Source organism: Trematomus bernacchii, unplaced genomic scaffold (assembly GCF_902827165.1).
Source record: "Trematomus bernacchii unplaced genomic scaffold, fTreBer1.1, whole genome shotgun sequence".
In the NCBI taxonomy this organism is placed as follows: domain Eukaryota; kingdom Metazoa; phylum Chordata; class Actinopteri; order Perciformes; family Nototheniidae; genus Trematomus; species Trematomus bernacchii.
The window spans coordinates 2,252,827-2,268,445 of record NW_022987698.1 but is presented as its reverse complement, the minus strand read 5'-3'; the positions used below and the strand labels follow the sequence as shown (position 1 = coordinate 2,268,445).

Here is a 15,619-nt window from a genome sequence, read left to right as displayed (position 1 = left end):
GGAAAAGCAGCAGAATATTTGAACTGCAAACTTTTGAACTTGTCAGGGTTGAGCGAAGCAGGCAGCACCCAAATGCAGATTTCACAGAAAACACCTTTATTTAAAGGTGGGGTAGGTAAGTTTGAGAAACCGGCTCGAGATCGCAAGAATTCGAAAATACACAACCGGAGAAAATCTGCCACTTCCTTATAGAGCCCCTCCTCCAACACACACGAACGCGCACATGACCAATGAGGGCACGAGATAAGTTTGTGCACAGATGGAAGACTGACAGGCAGGTAGGCCATCCAGTTATTTTAGCCGGGCCGGCTAAAATGATTGGTCGTACTTTTTACAGTATTACGGCTTCCACAGATGACATTTTTTTATGGATTTTTTGTCAAAGCACTTAAGATATTTATTGCTATCGGGATGTTAAGAGCATTCCATGGAATATAACAAAAAGTGTATCTCGAGCCGGTTTCTCAAACTTACCTACCCTACCTTTAACTAGAGTGCGTGATGTCACAGCTAGAGTGTAGGAAATCTTGAAGGAACAGTTAGCAGTTGAAGTCGCATGAAGATTGTTCAAGTCTGAAGATTTTCTCCATTGACTTCAAAGGTTAAAAATGTGATGAATTATGGGATATATCTCGGGAATTATGAAAGTTGTGAATAAGAAAAGTAATAGCAATCGATTCCCGACCAGAAGACAAGAAGACCAGCAAAATAACGGGTGGAATAATAAGAATAAAGAATTTCGTGCGTAGAAGAACAGATAGTTGGAGTGCTGTTAACAGCATTCCCACTAAATAAAAACAGGCATGAAAGCAAATTGGTCAGGCCCTGTTCGTTTGTGTGGATCAATCATCAATTGAATGGTCCATAATGTTGGTTGCAGTACTTCTCCCCCCCTGAGGGGGCAGCACTGCTTCAGGAGGCGCTCTCCTCTCCACACAAACACAATACAACCTCAACTTCCGGACAGAAGTTTTCAAACAACACTAGCTAGCAAGCTAGCCGTTACACATTTCTTCTGCTCAGGGATCTACGGGGATTTTGGGTATTTTTGGGTAAGATTTGCTTTTGGGGGTCAATTAATGTGTTAAATTGAACATGCTTGCACGCGTTTTTTTTTCTGGTAACTGTAAAATATTTAGCGTGGCTGTGTTGTGAGGAAAGCGGCAAGTAAAGCTAACATGCTAACAGCCGCTTTGTCTCATGAAGAGCTGCTAACGCTAACCGACTGAGTTCTCTCTGTTTACAACAGTGTACCTGTTGTAAAAAGCGATATAAAGGACTTATGTATTTTATTTAAACTAAATGAATGTCTATCGGGCCAAATCCGTAATAACTTTTATCTATTTTGGTAGCTAGTGGGCTAGTCTGTTATTAAACAGCCAGCGATGTCAGCCAGCTCCAAGAGGAGGAGAGCCACCTCTCCCTCCAGCAGCGTCAGTGGAGGGGGCGACCTGGACGAGACCTCCTCCTCCACGCCTGGAAGCGGCAGGAAGAGAAGACACACCTCCAATGCTGCTCCTGTAGATACGGTAGCTGCACTGGATTTACCACAATATTTCTGCATTAAGTTTTCATATTTTTTTTAATCGATTTTTACCCATTTATGGCCAAATACTATATTAAGCCTAGTATGATCAAAAACATATGGCGCAAGCGTCTCTTATTTCATATAGGTGTATTAGTAAACATTAATTACATGTTTAGTACATTATTTAATGTTAACCTAACCGATATTTTAATGGACCCAAGCCAGTGGAAGAATAAACCACCATGCACTTTTGTTAAGATTGCTACTTAGTCACTTTAAGATACAGTTTCCCTCTTTGTGTGTGTTGTTCTGTGTATGGTGAGTTTGATTTGTATCTTCTTTACCAGTGCCAAAGACACAATTCAAATGTAATGGAAAATAAAGTATTCTGAATCTGAATTTTGGGTTTTTTGATTGCTTGTCCCCCCCCCCCCCCGCCCCCCAGATTGCTGTATGCCATGAGCTCTTCAATGCTGTCAGGGATTACAAGGATGACCGAGGGAGGCAACTTTGTGACGTTTTCCTAAGGGTACCAAAGAGAAGGTATGCTAATGTTTTAAAAATGTGGGAGGACCTGTCAATAACATCCCTTGCCGATAACAGGGATACCAACCATCATACACCTGCATGTTACATTGAGATTTGACAGTCTGAATAGTGGGTGGGTCTCAGACATAAGGAGATTACAGTGATGCCTGTCCCCCCTTGTTCTTTTTCAGGAATCAGCCTGATTATTATGAAGCGGTGTCCCAGCCGATGGATATGACAAAAATTCAAGCTAAACTGAAGTCTGAAGACTATAATGATGTGGAGCAGCTTACTGGAGATTTCAGGCTCATGTTCAACAATGCAAAATCATTCTACAAGGTATAATGACAGTACAAAAACAGTTTTTCTATCACTGTAATAAGTGTGTAATAGGACAGTTATTCTGTTAAGTCATATTTCCAGCATCAAAGCTATGTTTATTTTCTTCAACAATTCAGCGTGACACTGAGGAGTATCAGTCTGCAAGCAAGTTGTGGGAGGTATACTTGCAAACAAGGAATGATTTTCTGCAAAATGAGGATGATGAAGATGGTGATGAAATGATGGATACTCCAGGAATGTCAACGGAGGAAGAGGTAATTGGTTTCCCTCAATTGATGTATTAGGTTTGCTTGCTTGTACAACTTTCTTTATTACCTTATTTTGGTGTTTAACATCAATAACAAAGAAAACATGTATGGTCAATGTTACTTGTTTTTCTATAACAAGGACCAAATAACTAATTTAATGCACTTTTGTCTTTTAGACTCCAACTGGCAATTTGAAGGAAGTGTTGGAGCAGCTCTTGGAGGCTATAGTGACCCACCCTGATCCCTCGGGGCGTATGGTCAGTGAACTGTTCCAGAAACTGCCTGCCAAAGTGGTGAGTCCTGAAAGACTCTTTGGACTTCAAATGATGCCCCTGAGATTGTAATATATTTGATATTTATAGGCCTGTCTGTCTTTTGTAGCATTACCCCGACTACTATGCCGTCATAAAGGAGCCAATAGATCTGAGATCCATCACTCAAAGGATACAGGTACTGAATGATTACATTAATCCTAAAAAACAATCACAGATATCAGAAAATTGTTATGTTTTATTATAAACAGCACTAATTCATATTATTTTCATAGATTGGATACTATAAAAGTATCAATGCCATGGCCAAGGACGTCGACCTGATGGCCAAAAATGCCAAAATGTACAATGAACCAGGATCTCAGGTTTTTAAGGTAAACTCTTTCTTACATTTTATTTTTAAATATAGAATTTAACATCCCAAATGTGATAATTAATATTTGTTTCGTACTGTATAGGATGCTAATACCATAAAGAAAGTCTTCATCCAGCGGAAGACTGATCTTGAACACGCAGAGCCGACTAAATCCAGTGTTCGCATCAGGTATTAATCAACGATTTCAATGTTCCTTGTTCATACATTTTTTCTCAAATACAAATGACTGTATGTGATGTGTCTTGTAAGGAATCGCAGGTCGGGCCAGGGGGATCGACTTTCAGGCGTCAGCGTAGCTCTTAACTACGGCTCAGAGAGTGAGGACGACCCCATGCTCTCTGGTATGTATTAGCGCTTCAGGCGGCAGAGAAACCTTCCTTGTGTTTGGAAAACTAGGACGTCATGTAATGAAAATGTACATGTTTGCAGGGTCTGTGTGCTACGACGAGGGAGAGTCAGAGGCTGAGAGTCAGAGTTCTAGTATGGAGATGAGCAACCCGATCTTCCAGCTGTATGAAGCTGTGAGGGGGGCCAGGAACAGCCAGGGCCAAGTCTTCTCTGAACCTTTCCAGCACCTTCCCTCTCGCAGGGAGTATCCCGACTACTTCACGCAGATCAAACAGCCCATCGCTCTGACGCAGATCCGGTAAGGAGGGATCCTTCAGTGGATATCATGTTTGTTTTTTTTGTACAGGCTAAAGACACAAACATGGACCAAACAATAACATATAGGAAATGACATTCCCACCTCAGACAAAAACTAAAACAGAAGAAATAAAGATACAGTCAGTAGGACCACTTCAACATTTCACAAACAAAAATAGGTTGACAACCAAATACCACCAAAAACACAACATGGCAAGCATATTTATTGTTCCTTTAATCCCACTCTTCGTTAGAGCAAATTATTTAATGGCGTGTTGAGCCACCCTTTGATTTTTTGTGGCAATCATTTTTTCCAAAAATAAATTGTATTTTTAATCTACTCTTCAAACACCTCAAATTTAAGATTACTCCTTGATTGAGTTTTAAAAATGTGTATTTTAGCCAGGTATATAATGTTTAGCAGTGGAATTGTGTTTGTTAAAAAGTTAGTAATAGTGTTTGTTTGTTAGTTGATATTTTTAATAACACTAGTGGCGGGGTAAATGCACCTTTATCCAACAATTGACCGTTTTAAAGAGAAACATCCAGTCCTTAATAATAATTGTAATCCATTTTTTTAGAGCAAAGATGAAGAACCTCGAGTATGAAAATGTGGATCAGATGGAGACTGACCTCAATCTGATGTTTGAGAATGCAAAGCGCTACAACATGCCGAACTCCAGCATTTACAAACGGGCCTTTAGGCTTCAGCAGATCTTGCAGGTAAGGATGTCTGCTGTTTTCTTTCAAGGCATGCTGGAGGATATTTTCATTCTAGTTGAATGAATTGAATTCACTATAATAAGAAACAGGCACTCTGGCAGAAATAGCCCACTGATTGTCCTCTGAGTCTGTCTGATGACTTGTCTCTTGGTATAGGCAAAAAAGAGGGAACTCCTGAGGAGAGACGATGAGGACGGAGACAGCATTCTGTCATCTGATGCAGGGAGCGTCAAGAGAAAGAGGTATGCAGGTTTTACTCTCCTTTCAGATGTATGTTTCGAATTTAACATCCATTTCAGTTGCTTGCTAACAATAAAAAAACACACCACTCCTGAAGCTTTGTTTTTTCGGACTTTGTTACCATCCAAGCTGATCTATATCCCGCTTTGATTCTTTTTAAGCCACAAGAAAAATGTGAAAAAGAACCGAATGAAAGCCCTGTATGCTGCAGTGACTGAGGCTCGGGAGGTGGGAACCAATCGCCGTCTCTGTGATCTGTTCATGGTCAAACCATCCAAGAAGGACTACCCTGACTACTATAAAGTCATCCTGGAACCCATGGACATGAAGACCATCGAGCATCACGTCCGCAGTGAGCGCTATGCCACAGAGGAAGCTCTCATGGAAGAAATGAAGTTGATGTTCCGAAATGCCCGGCATTACAATGAGGAAGGGTCTCAGGTAGACAGTGTAAATCTTTGCTATTCCTGAATTCAAAACAATTCTGGCATGTAGTTCATTTTTACTGATCATACAGATCTTTGGTGTAGGTTTACAATGATGCTGATATTCTGGAGAAGATACTGAAGGACAAGCGTAAAGAGTTGGGACCTCTGCCAGAAGAAGAAGATGTGGGATCTCCCAAACTGAAACTGAGTACGTTTGATCATCATTTTCACTTGTTTTATCTCATTCACTTAAAATCTGATACGCTTTACCAAGTCTATATCACATTTCCTAACATTCAAGACAACCATAGGATTTTAGTCATTTACTTTGGTATAAAATTGAACTGCCGACGTCTGAAACAACTCAATTAAGACAAGATGTACTTTATTAATCCCAATTTGGGAAATGTTTTTGTTGCCGCAGCATTAAACAAAACAAGGCATTGCACATAACAACAAATTAAAAGAGTAGAAATAAACAATTCTAAAATAGAAACATCTCCAAAATAGAAATAAACCAGCGTTGGAGAGTAAGAAGAAATACAGATGACCGTGAAGATAACAAATCTATAAACTGTCTGACAAATAAAAACACTATTGAAGGGCCACTTTTCTGTTAACACAATACAGAATATAAGCAGGATATTATTCAAGTTATCAGTGATAGCTAATCCAACACAGTTAACAAACTAATCCCATCAAAATGTACCATACACCCAACACAATAAAACGTTGAAGCTATTGGCTAGCTGAGAGTGCATTACAGAAATGTTGCATGTCCTCATGTTGCTTTTGGTGGCACTGTTTCTATTTCTTTTTGGATACAAGTCAATGTCCCCTCTGTGGGACTAATAAAGGTATTCTGATTCTGATATACAATTCTGTCTAATTTTGAGGGTATCTTTTGTTCTCTAGGAAAAAGTGGTGTTTCTCCAAAGAAGTCCAAATACCTCACCCCTCTCCAGCAGAGGTTAAATGAGCTCTATGACGCCGTGCGCAACTTCACCGACCGCAGAGGCCGCCGTCTGAGCACAATCTTCCTGCGCCTGCCATCTCGTGCCGAGTTGCCTGACTACTATGCTACCATCAAGAGACCCATCGATATGGAGCGCCTGCGAAGCCATATGACGGGCGGCCGTTACCAAGACACAGAGGCCTTGGTGGAGGACTTTTCCCTCATGTTCAACAATGCCTGCATTTACAACGAGCCGGAGTCTCTGATCTACCGCGATGCTCTGGTGCTGCACCGGGTGCTGCTGGAGACACGCAAACAACAGGAGGGGGGCGAGGACTCGGTGCCCGCTGCGGTGGGTCCTCTGGTGCGAGAGCTGATCCGGAACCTGTTTGTGTCCGTGATGGGCCACCAGGACGAAGAGGGCCGATGCTACAGTGACTCTCTGGCTGAGATCCCCGCTGTGGATCCAGCAGCCCCCGAGAAACCACCGCTTAACTTTGATGTCATCAGGATGAACGTGGACCGAGGCCGCTACAGGAGGCTGGACGTCTTTCAGGAACACATGTTCGAAGTGCTCGAGAAAGCAAGGAGGCTACACAGGTATATTGGAGTTTAACTAAAGTGTATGGGCTTATAATAATAATAATAATAATAATATTCGGAGGGATGAAACCCTCTTTAATGGTCACACATGCAGAGCACACAGTGACATTTGTTATCTGCATTTAACCCATCCTAGTGCCAGGAGTCTAGTACTAGACTCCTAGTGCTAGGAGTCTAGTACTAGGAGGAGTGGGCAGCTATCGTACAATGTAGAAACAAAAGAAACATTTAAAGATGCTTTTTTAGATTTCTTTTATCCATTCATGATTAACTGCAATACTCTTTTGTAGTTATTCTGTTCTTACAGGACTCCTATAGTCCTTATTACAAGGTTAAACTCAATTAAAATAAAACAATACAAGTCAACAATAAGATTGCATCAACTACTGAAATCCTCGCTTGTATATTTTTGCCATTTCTGTCCATATGCTTACAAATAACTCTTAAGAGCCCTTCAGATTTGTTTTTTTCTTTACATTTAAATGATATGATGTCTAATTGCCATCTTTTAAATATTTAATTATGCCCAAGTATCTTATTTTTAGTGTACTGTAACACATTCTTGCTGAAAAACTGGTGCTTCACATAACAGAGCGATAATCTCCATTGAAAGCCAAAGTGTTCAAAACTGTTTAAGTAATATCTTTTATGCATTTGCAGGACCGACTCTGAGATTTTTGAGGATGCAGTGGAACTTCAACAGTTTTTCATTAAGATCAGGGATGAGCTATGCAAGAACGGAGAGATCCTGCTCTCCACTTCTCTAAACTACACCTCAAAGCACCTGCACAGCGACGTGGAGCAGGAAAAGAGGGAGAAGGTCCCCAAAGAGATGGAGGAAGACAAGCTGAAGGAAGAGGAGGAGGAGGAAAACAAAGGTGTGTGTTTGTGAACATCAGGCACAATACACAGGGTTGAGGAATATGGTCAAATGTTAATGTGCTATTCATTTGAAATAATTCTATATTTCTTATTCAAAGAGGGTGAAAAAGCCAAGGACCTGCCAGGAGAGAAGTGGCAGTCGGAGTCTGAGACGGAGCGCGTATACATTCAGAACTGCAGCTTTGAAAACAGCACCTACCATGTCGGGGACTTCGTCTATGTGGAGCCGTCTGAGCCCAAACTCAAGCCGCACATCGTCTGTATCGAACTAATGTGGGAGGATAAAGCAGGTAACATCAGTTACTAACTCATAAACAGCTATTTATCTTATTATCACACACCCAAGTCAAAATTATTTTTATCGTTTATTTGGCAGGGACAATGCACTGTGATGAACACTTAAAACATTAAAAATGTGTCAAGCGTAAAGGGGCCAGATTTAGCTTTGAGCTCATTTCCATCCGCAGTCCCTCACATAAAACATTTAAGAAAATTACATTTTACAAACATAGCAAAAACAAAATACATGATATGCAAAAAGTGCAAAAGAGCAAGAGCAGCATATACAAGTATTTATGACATGGCAGTACAATATAGCAGCTACGACATATAAAGTGCAAGAGAAGATACAAGAGCTACCTAAAGTGCAAGAGGAGATACCCCTGTGTTAAAGTGCATTTAGCGGTGATTGCACGTCTGTTTGTTTCTCATCCATTCTTTGAGTTGACCTTTGAAACTATTGAGAGTGGGACAATCCTGTATCTCAGTTGGGAGGCTATTCCAGAATGAGCTGCCTTTAATGGAAAGTACATTTTGTCCAAAAGTGGTCCGTCTGCGGTGGACTTCACAGTCTCCTCTGGTTTCTGACCTAGGTCAGCGTCCAGTGTGCTTTTTGTGGATGAATTCCCCTAAGGTATGAATTTGGCTTTCTGTCAAACACCTTGATAGCTCTCTTGTACAGCTGTTGTATGGGTTTCAGGTTTGTGGCACAAGCAAACGACCAGTTTGTCAAACAGTATTCAATGTGGGATAGAATCATACAGTGGAGGTATGACTTTGCAGCATTGACAGTTAAGAAAGGTCTAATTTGTTTAACATTTTGCAAGTTGAATTTAATGGTATTTGATACTTTCTTAATATGTTTATTAAAAGTCAAGTCAATTAATAGGTAAATTGTTATTGGAAAGAACACTAAACTAACTTTTTAGTAGATGTTTTTAATTTTTTTTTACTTAAAGGTCACCTATTAAGCAAAATCCACTTTTTCATGTCTTGTATACATAAACATGTGTCCCCTCTGTGTAAAGAGATTCTGAAAGTTTCAGGAAAAAAGATTCCCTCACTTTTTGTCCTGATCCATTTATATAAAAACCTGTGAAAATGAGCTGATCAGATTTTGGCCACTTTATGATGTCATAATATTTTTTTGGGTTGTGTAACCATTAGCCAATTACCAACCAAAGTAACACCCGCCCACCTTATCACCTGAATCCCCTCCTAGAGCACCATTGTGTTCTTTTTAACCAAATCTCTCTCAGAGGGCGTGGGGAGTGGCTCCTTATTTTCATCTAAAGTAACAGACACAGAATCAGCACTTTTGAAACAGGGCTGAAACAGAGGGGATTATGGGATGCTACAATGATCTGTTTGGTATTTGGAGCCAAACACTTCAGAGACATGTTTTGTATATAACTGAGACCTATAATATATCGATGAAATACAGTATAATAGGGGAACTTTAATGTGTCTCAAATGTTTTGAAAAATGTAATCTGTCTTGAATTGATTAATTGTTAATGCTTTTGTATGTAAAGGTGGGAAGTGGCTCCATGGCTGCTGGTTCTACAGGCCAAGTGAAACCTTTCACGTGGCAGCTCGCAAGTTTCTGGAGAAGGAAGTCTTCAAGAGCGACTACTACAACAAAGTGTCCATCAGTAAGGTTCTGGGCAAATGCGTTGTCCTGTTTGTGAAGGTAAGACCCTCTACAGAATAACAAACGGAAAGTAGTTTTTGGTTTACACACAAATCTGTTCCACTAACCACAACTCTGTTTCTGTCATCTTTAGGATTATTTCAAGATGCAACCTGAGTGCTTTAGAGCCGAGGACGTGTACATCTGCGAGTCCCGTTACGCTGCCAGGAACAAGTCGTTCAAAAAGATCAAGATATGGGCCGTGCCTCCCAGCACTCTGAAGCTGGTTCCTCGTGAGGTGCCGCTGCCGGTTGTCCGCGTTGCGTCCATGTTTGCCAAGCCTGACCAGGACAAACTGACAATTTCATATGCAGGCAGTGGAGGTTTTATTGACAAGGTGAGGGGAAACTTCATTCTCTAGGGTTAGGACATGGCAATATATACACTTTGTTGATTTTTATTTATCCCTTTATGACATTAAGATAAGATGTATTACTTCACTTGTGTCTTTAACAGGAACATTTGCTCTAAAAAGGTTAATGTTCCTCTCAACTACTTGTAATCCTCTGTTATCCAAATTATAGGTACACAAATTGAGAGAATACCAGACTTGAGTATTGAGCGACCTTAGGCATCCCCAAACAGGACACAAGCCCTTTAGTCTACTCTAGTTCTAAATGGAAAATCCAATTAAATCTGCAGTAAGATAAGAAGTACTTAATTGATCCCAATATGGGAAATGTTTGCATTGCATCAGCCTAAAAAGACATCGTATTGTACATTCAAAATGTAAAGACTAGAAATAAATATTCCAAAATGTAATTTAAAAAAAATGAATAAGACACAGGAAGCTGCTGCAACAGGCTGCCACCTTGCAGGGGACATCGTCTCCTAGCGAGAGCCCGGTCGGCTAGTCCACTTCAGGGGATTCATTAGCTCACAGCGTGGTAGCAGGCATGTCCTGACATGGGCTGGGGTAGCAGAGGAGTTGTTAGTTCTCAGAATGAAAGTTTGTTTGTCACTATATGAATAAACACCTGAGTCCTCTGTGTGTCCTTGTCTATTCGCTCAGGACAGAGAAGAGGTCATTATGGAGATGAGTGGAGCAGAGCCCGGCTGTCAGCACTATGAACAGCAACGCCACAACAACATGTGGTTTAAAGTGGGAGACTGCGTTTACATCCAGTCACATGGTCTGTCAAAGCCCCGGGTTGCCAGGTTGGTGAAAATACATTTTTTTTTTACCACTGATTCAAATTGATGTGACATGGTCGCTAAATGATTATTATTGAGTTATTGGCTACTGTTTAGGGCTGTGCGATTATGGCAAAAATCATAATCACGATTATTATGGTCAATTATTGACATCACGATTATTAAATACGATTATTCATTGACTTTGAAAACATCAATTTATTGAACTTTGAAAAAAATACAAATAATAATTTGAACAGTATCTGTTTAACTGTTGATTACCCTGAACGTATAATTCAACTGAAAAACCAATAAATATAATAAATGATACATTTATATCTACATTTAAATAAATAATATCAAAATAATAAATACCAATAAACAAGATCAACAAATATTTTGGAGCGCACTTCAACAAGCTACTAAACATATATAAATATGATAAATACAAATAAATGAGATCAAATATGTTGCAGTGCAGTCACAACCTAGCAAAGCAAAATAATCGTTTTTTCCGATTATGTTGTTTTCGTAATTGTGGCAGGCCAAAATCGTAATTGCGATTAAAATATGATTAATTGCACAGCCCTACTGCTGTTTACATGTCTCTCTTTACTGCGCTGCAGGATAGAGAAGCTGTGGGCGAAGAGCGGATCTACCTTCTTCTTCGGACCCATCTTCATCCATCCTGAAGAAACGGAGCACGAACCTACAAAGATGTTCTACAAGAGAGAAGTGTTTCTGAGCCATCTGGAGGAGACCTTGCCCATCAGCTGTGTCATAGGTACTGCTTTATCATCATCAATTCACACATCTCAGTGAGCCTTCATCAGGGTTCCTGCAGGGTTCTAAAACGTCTTTGGGAATTCATGAGTCTAATAATAATAAGGCCTTAATTGCTATAAACATGTCTTCAATCAATAATTCAATATCTTGCTAAGACAAAAGAAGATGGAAATGATTAATCGTTTTCTGGCGTGAAATTAATACATCTCAAAATGTTGGGAATTCAATTTATTCAAAATCATTAACCAAAGGAGTTGCACATTAACGCCATGTATATTCAGCATTTGTTTTTCCTTAAGCAACCCTGTTTAATGTCACGCATACAAAACAAATTGTTTATATTCACCTTGCTTTTTTTATAAATTGACCTCCCATTACTCCTGACTTCTGACTCTAGTTTTCACATTTTTATTAACATACAAGTTTATTTGTCCCCTCTTCTCTCCAGGCAAATGTATGGTGTCCTCCTTTAAGGACTTCCTGTCCTGCAGACCTACCGAGGTTCCAGAGGAGGATGTGCTGCTGTGCGAGAGCCGCTACATCGACACGGAGAAGCAGATGAAAAAGTTCAAGGGTCTGAAACGCTTCTCCTACTCTTCCAAAGTGGTGGAGGACGAGGTCTTCTATTTCAGGTTGGTCCGTCAGCAGAGCACTGTTTCTATTCAAAGAAGTTTCCTGCCCAGTCTGATTTCCGTGTTTGTTTTCTTTTGTGCTTGGTATCTGACGCAGGAAATTGATGGTGCCACAGAAGGAAGCATCTCCCTTATTGGACAAGAAGATCAGCGAGCTTGAGGTCAAACTGGCAGATGTAGAGGACGATGATATCGAAGACATGGAGGACGAATTGGACGCTCCACGGACGCCTTCGATGCCTCAGATGCAAACCCCTGTTACCAGCGATATGGACTCCATTAATTACACTCCGTCTCAGGTACCTTCAAAGACCTTAACCCAAGAAGTGAGAATCTTATATCCCAATTCTCTTAAAAGTTTAAATAAACCCGTCTGCTTTTTAATGTCAACAACGTCAACAACGTATTTTTTTCCCCTGAAGACTACTCCCAAGGTGAAGGGCTTATCCAAGAAGGAAGGGGCCAAAAGGAAGATCAACATGAGTGGCTACATCTTGTTCAGCAGTGAAATGCGAGCGGTCATCAAAGCTCGACACCCAGACTTCTCCTTCGGGGAGCTGAGTCGCCTCGTGGGCACCGAGTGGAGGAACCTCGAGTCTACCAAGAAAGTGGACTATGAAGGTGAGAAGAAGCAACTTGTGTGTGAGAAAGTTCTCTAAAGTGAACTGAAGTTAAAACAGGAATTGTTTTTATTTCAGAACGTGCAGCCAAAATCGTGGATCAACAGGAGCGGGAGAGACCCCACCCGAAGCAAGCGTCCCCTAGAGCAGGTACCCCTGTAGGAGCACTGATGGGGGTGGTGCCTTCGCCTAGCACAATGGGAATGATAAACCAGACCATGACACCTGTGTCAGGTAACCCCTCTCAGAGAAAGCACGAGTGTTTGACAACAAGGCAACAGGGAAATAAGGCTGGACCGTTAAAAACCGTAATCTTTAATTTTCTAACCATTTGAGGCCTATTTATCCCTAAAACTGCATCCTTCTTTTGCTGCCGTTTCACATTGTTTTATGTTCTTTTTTATTTATCATTAGCTTCATATCTGAAAGCGCATGACATTTGACTGCATGATTTAAAATATATACTTTTTTATTTCATTTAACATTCATGCTTGTTTTGCCTGCTAACATTCTTGGACCCATTCATATTGTCTGCCCCTTTCACACAATGAACCGTAACCATCTTCAGCTCTGGTTATTTGTATGAGGCAGTGGTTTTTGTTGGCCTCTTATACAGAAAACGTAAGTTTCAAGTCTCCTTTTTTGTCAGTTGGTTAAAAAAGAGTTGCCACACCACAGAAATAGCCCTTTAAATGTTCACCTAGATGATTGATTTTAGATTTTTCATTTCTATCAAACAAATGAAATCGTTCGAGAACATTGTCACAACTTGAAAGCTTTACACAGGGATATGGTTGTTTCCTGTTCCCACTAGAGTTGTTGTTACACATTAGTCAAATTCCAACTAGCGCTAAACAAACAATTAAAACTGCCAGAGCTTTTATGGCTAAAGGTGCATGTGTGAAAGGGGCCACTGTTGGCAGTAGTAGTGCATGTTATTATAGAATCAGTTGCATGTCACTTATGCATGGATATGTTGTTGTCCTCTCCTTGCCCTCTTCCCCAAGGCATGATGACAGCTTACGGCCAACATTACATGCCCATGCAGGGCCCCCATGAGGGCTTGTTGAGTGTGGCCACAATGCCACCTCACCATGCAGGGGGGCCCTTCCTGCCTCTCCACCATCTCCAGCAAGGTATGCCTGGGTACCCTGGCATGCCTCATCAGGGTAAGGGTCACTGTCCTAGTCACATCCAGTCGTGTCTCTCCTGCTGGAGGGTTTACCTGGTCCACAGGCTGCACCGGCGGCCATCTGTCACTGAGCAGTCAGAGCTCTCTCCTCTCAAACAATCACATGTCACACCAAATGCATACAGGATCCATACACATTTACAGATATAATGTATGTATGTAGCCTAGCCACTAACATCAAACAGATATTCAAAAACTAACATCTTCACTTGTCACTGTAAAACAGGGTTGCCTGTCTACTAAGTTACACAGTCACTAAATGCAAACACACTAACAATTGTCCTTTAACAGGTATGATGGGTGCTGGTATGAATGGCATGGCAGGAAGTCCTTCTCAAGGAAACTTTATGCAACAGGTGAGCCCAAGTCCAGAAAATACTACAAAGTTCTATACTTTTCAACTTCATATGAGTTTCGGTCATGCTGCCACTTTTCATTGATGGATGTTACGAAATGGAGTAAGATTTGTATTGTGTGATTTATTGTCATTGCCATGTTATTTTTAGGATTCAATATTCAGCATTTTGTGAACATACTTTAAAGTACCTTTGCATTGTCACATTTAGCCCGGGATGTTCAGCCCAGGACCGCAGGCTCCTCCACCGTATCCCGGACAGGGCCAGCTGGGCCAGCCCTCACACCTGCAGCCCACCACTCCCATGTTTGTGGCCCCACCACCAAAGACCCAGAGGGTGCTCCACTCAGAGGCCTACCTGAAGTACATCGAGGGCTTAAATGCAGAGTCCAACTCCGTCAGCAAGTGGGATCAAACACTGAGAGGTGGTGTTTCTTAAGTCGTCTTTTCATTTGATGTGTGTGCGTAGAAGTGTTTTTGTGGATAAATGTTGATAATACTGAAACTTTATATAATACTACGATTCCCCCCAGATGATCTGATTAGATTTGTTCATACCTCTTGTTTTCGTGTGCTAAACATATTGAGAGATATCATTCGACTCACAAGTGAAAATAATGTGCCTGTTAAATAAGTACTTTCATCAAATAACCCTGTGTTTCCGGCACAGCTCAAAGACGTGATGCTCATCTGACCAAAGAGCAGGAGAGCCGGCTGCCAGCTCACTGGCTGAAGAGCAAAGGAGCCCACACCACCATGGCGGATGCTCTGTGGCGCCTGCGTGACTTGATGTTGCGAGACTCTCTGAATATACAGGCGTACAACCTGTAACCTGTAGGACCAACCACTATAATCAGCTCACTCACTGCTCTTTCCCTCAGGCTATAGAGTTTAAGAAGGATCATAGACCTTAGAAGCAATATTTTATAGTGAATCATGATCAATTTTATATTTATTAGCTAATATAATGAGCTTGATAGTTATTTGTGTGTGCATTTCCTTTTTTACCTTACTGGATTAATTGTGCTGCAAAACCAGTGTTCTTTTGTCTTTCTGATACTACCAAAATAAAATTCAGAACACACTGTAAATACTGTGTTGATGTTTCTTTTTATGTCCCCAACAAGCGATACTTTGTGTTTTGAGCTTATCAGTTTGC

The 15,619-nt window shown here is 40.9% G+C and overlaps 1 protein-coding gene across 4 annotated transcripts; it reads left to right on the top strand.

Annotated features, from left to right (window-relative positions):
* The first annotated feature begins 934 nt into the window (after positions 1 to 934).
* On the top strand, positions 935 to 15,551 carry pbrm1l (polybromo 1, like). 4 transcript variants are annotated; one of them, XM_034139533.1, is made up of 30 exons: positions 935 to 1,052; positions 1,353 to 1,529; positions 1,974 to 2,071; positions 2,248 to 2,395; positions 2,515 to 2,652; positions 2,823 to 2,939; positions 3,028 to 3,096; positions 3,194 to 3,292; positions 3,377 to 3,462; positions 3,553 to 3,635; positions 3,724 to 3,940; positions 4,521 to 4,662; positions 4,819 to 4,904; positions 5,064 to 5,352; positions 5,433 to 5,538; positions 6,246 to 6,885; positions 7,549 to 7,766; positions 7,869 to 8,060; positions 9,584 to 9,741; positions 9,836 to 10,078; positions 10,754 to 10,899; positions 11,502 to 11,659; positions 12,110 to 12,293; positions 12,391 to 12,619; positions 12,716 to 12,914; positions 12,992 to 13,147; positions 13,921 to 14,082; positions 14,397 to 14,461; positions 14,672 to 14,885; positions 15,131 to 15,551. In XM_034139533.1, exons 2-30 carry the CDS (start codon positions 1,386 to 1,388, stop codon positions 15,289 to 15,291), a joined length of 4,947 nt encoding a protein of 1,648 aa, XP_033995424.1. In that variant the 5' UTR covers positions 935 to 1,052; positions 1,353 to 1,385; the 3' UTR covers positions 15,292 to 15,551. The 4 variants fall into 4 exon arrangements, with proteins under 4 accessions (XP_033995424.1, XP_033995425.1, XP_033995423.1 ...); XM_034139534.1 differs by having other exon boundaries at positions 3,544 to 3,635; positions 5,064 to 5,343; positions 12,391 to 12,592; XM_034139532.1 differs by having other exon boundaries at positions 3,544 to 3,635; positions 5,064 to 5,343.
* Positions 15,552 to 15,619: the final 68 nt, after the last annotated feature.

Bases quoted from the DNA above. Each gene is read 5' to 3' on its own strand.
- pbrm1l (XM_034139531.1), top strand. From the start codon at position 1,386: ATGTCAGCCAGCTCCAAGAGGAGGAGAGCCACCTCTCCCTCCAGCAGC. The intron at 1,530-1,973 runs GTAGCTGCACTG...CCCGCCCCCCAG, and splicing joins ATGCTGCTCCTGTAGATACG to ATTGCTGTATGCCATGAGCT. The intron at 3,293-3,376 runs GTAAACTCTTTC...CGTACTGTATAG, and splicing joins CAGGATCTCAGGTTTTTAAG to GATGCTAATACCATAAAGAA.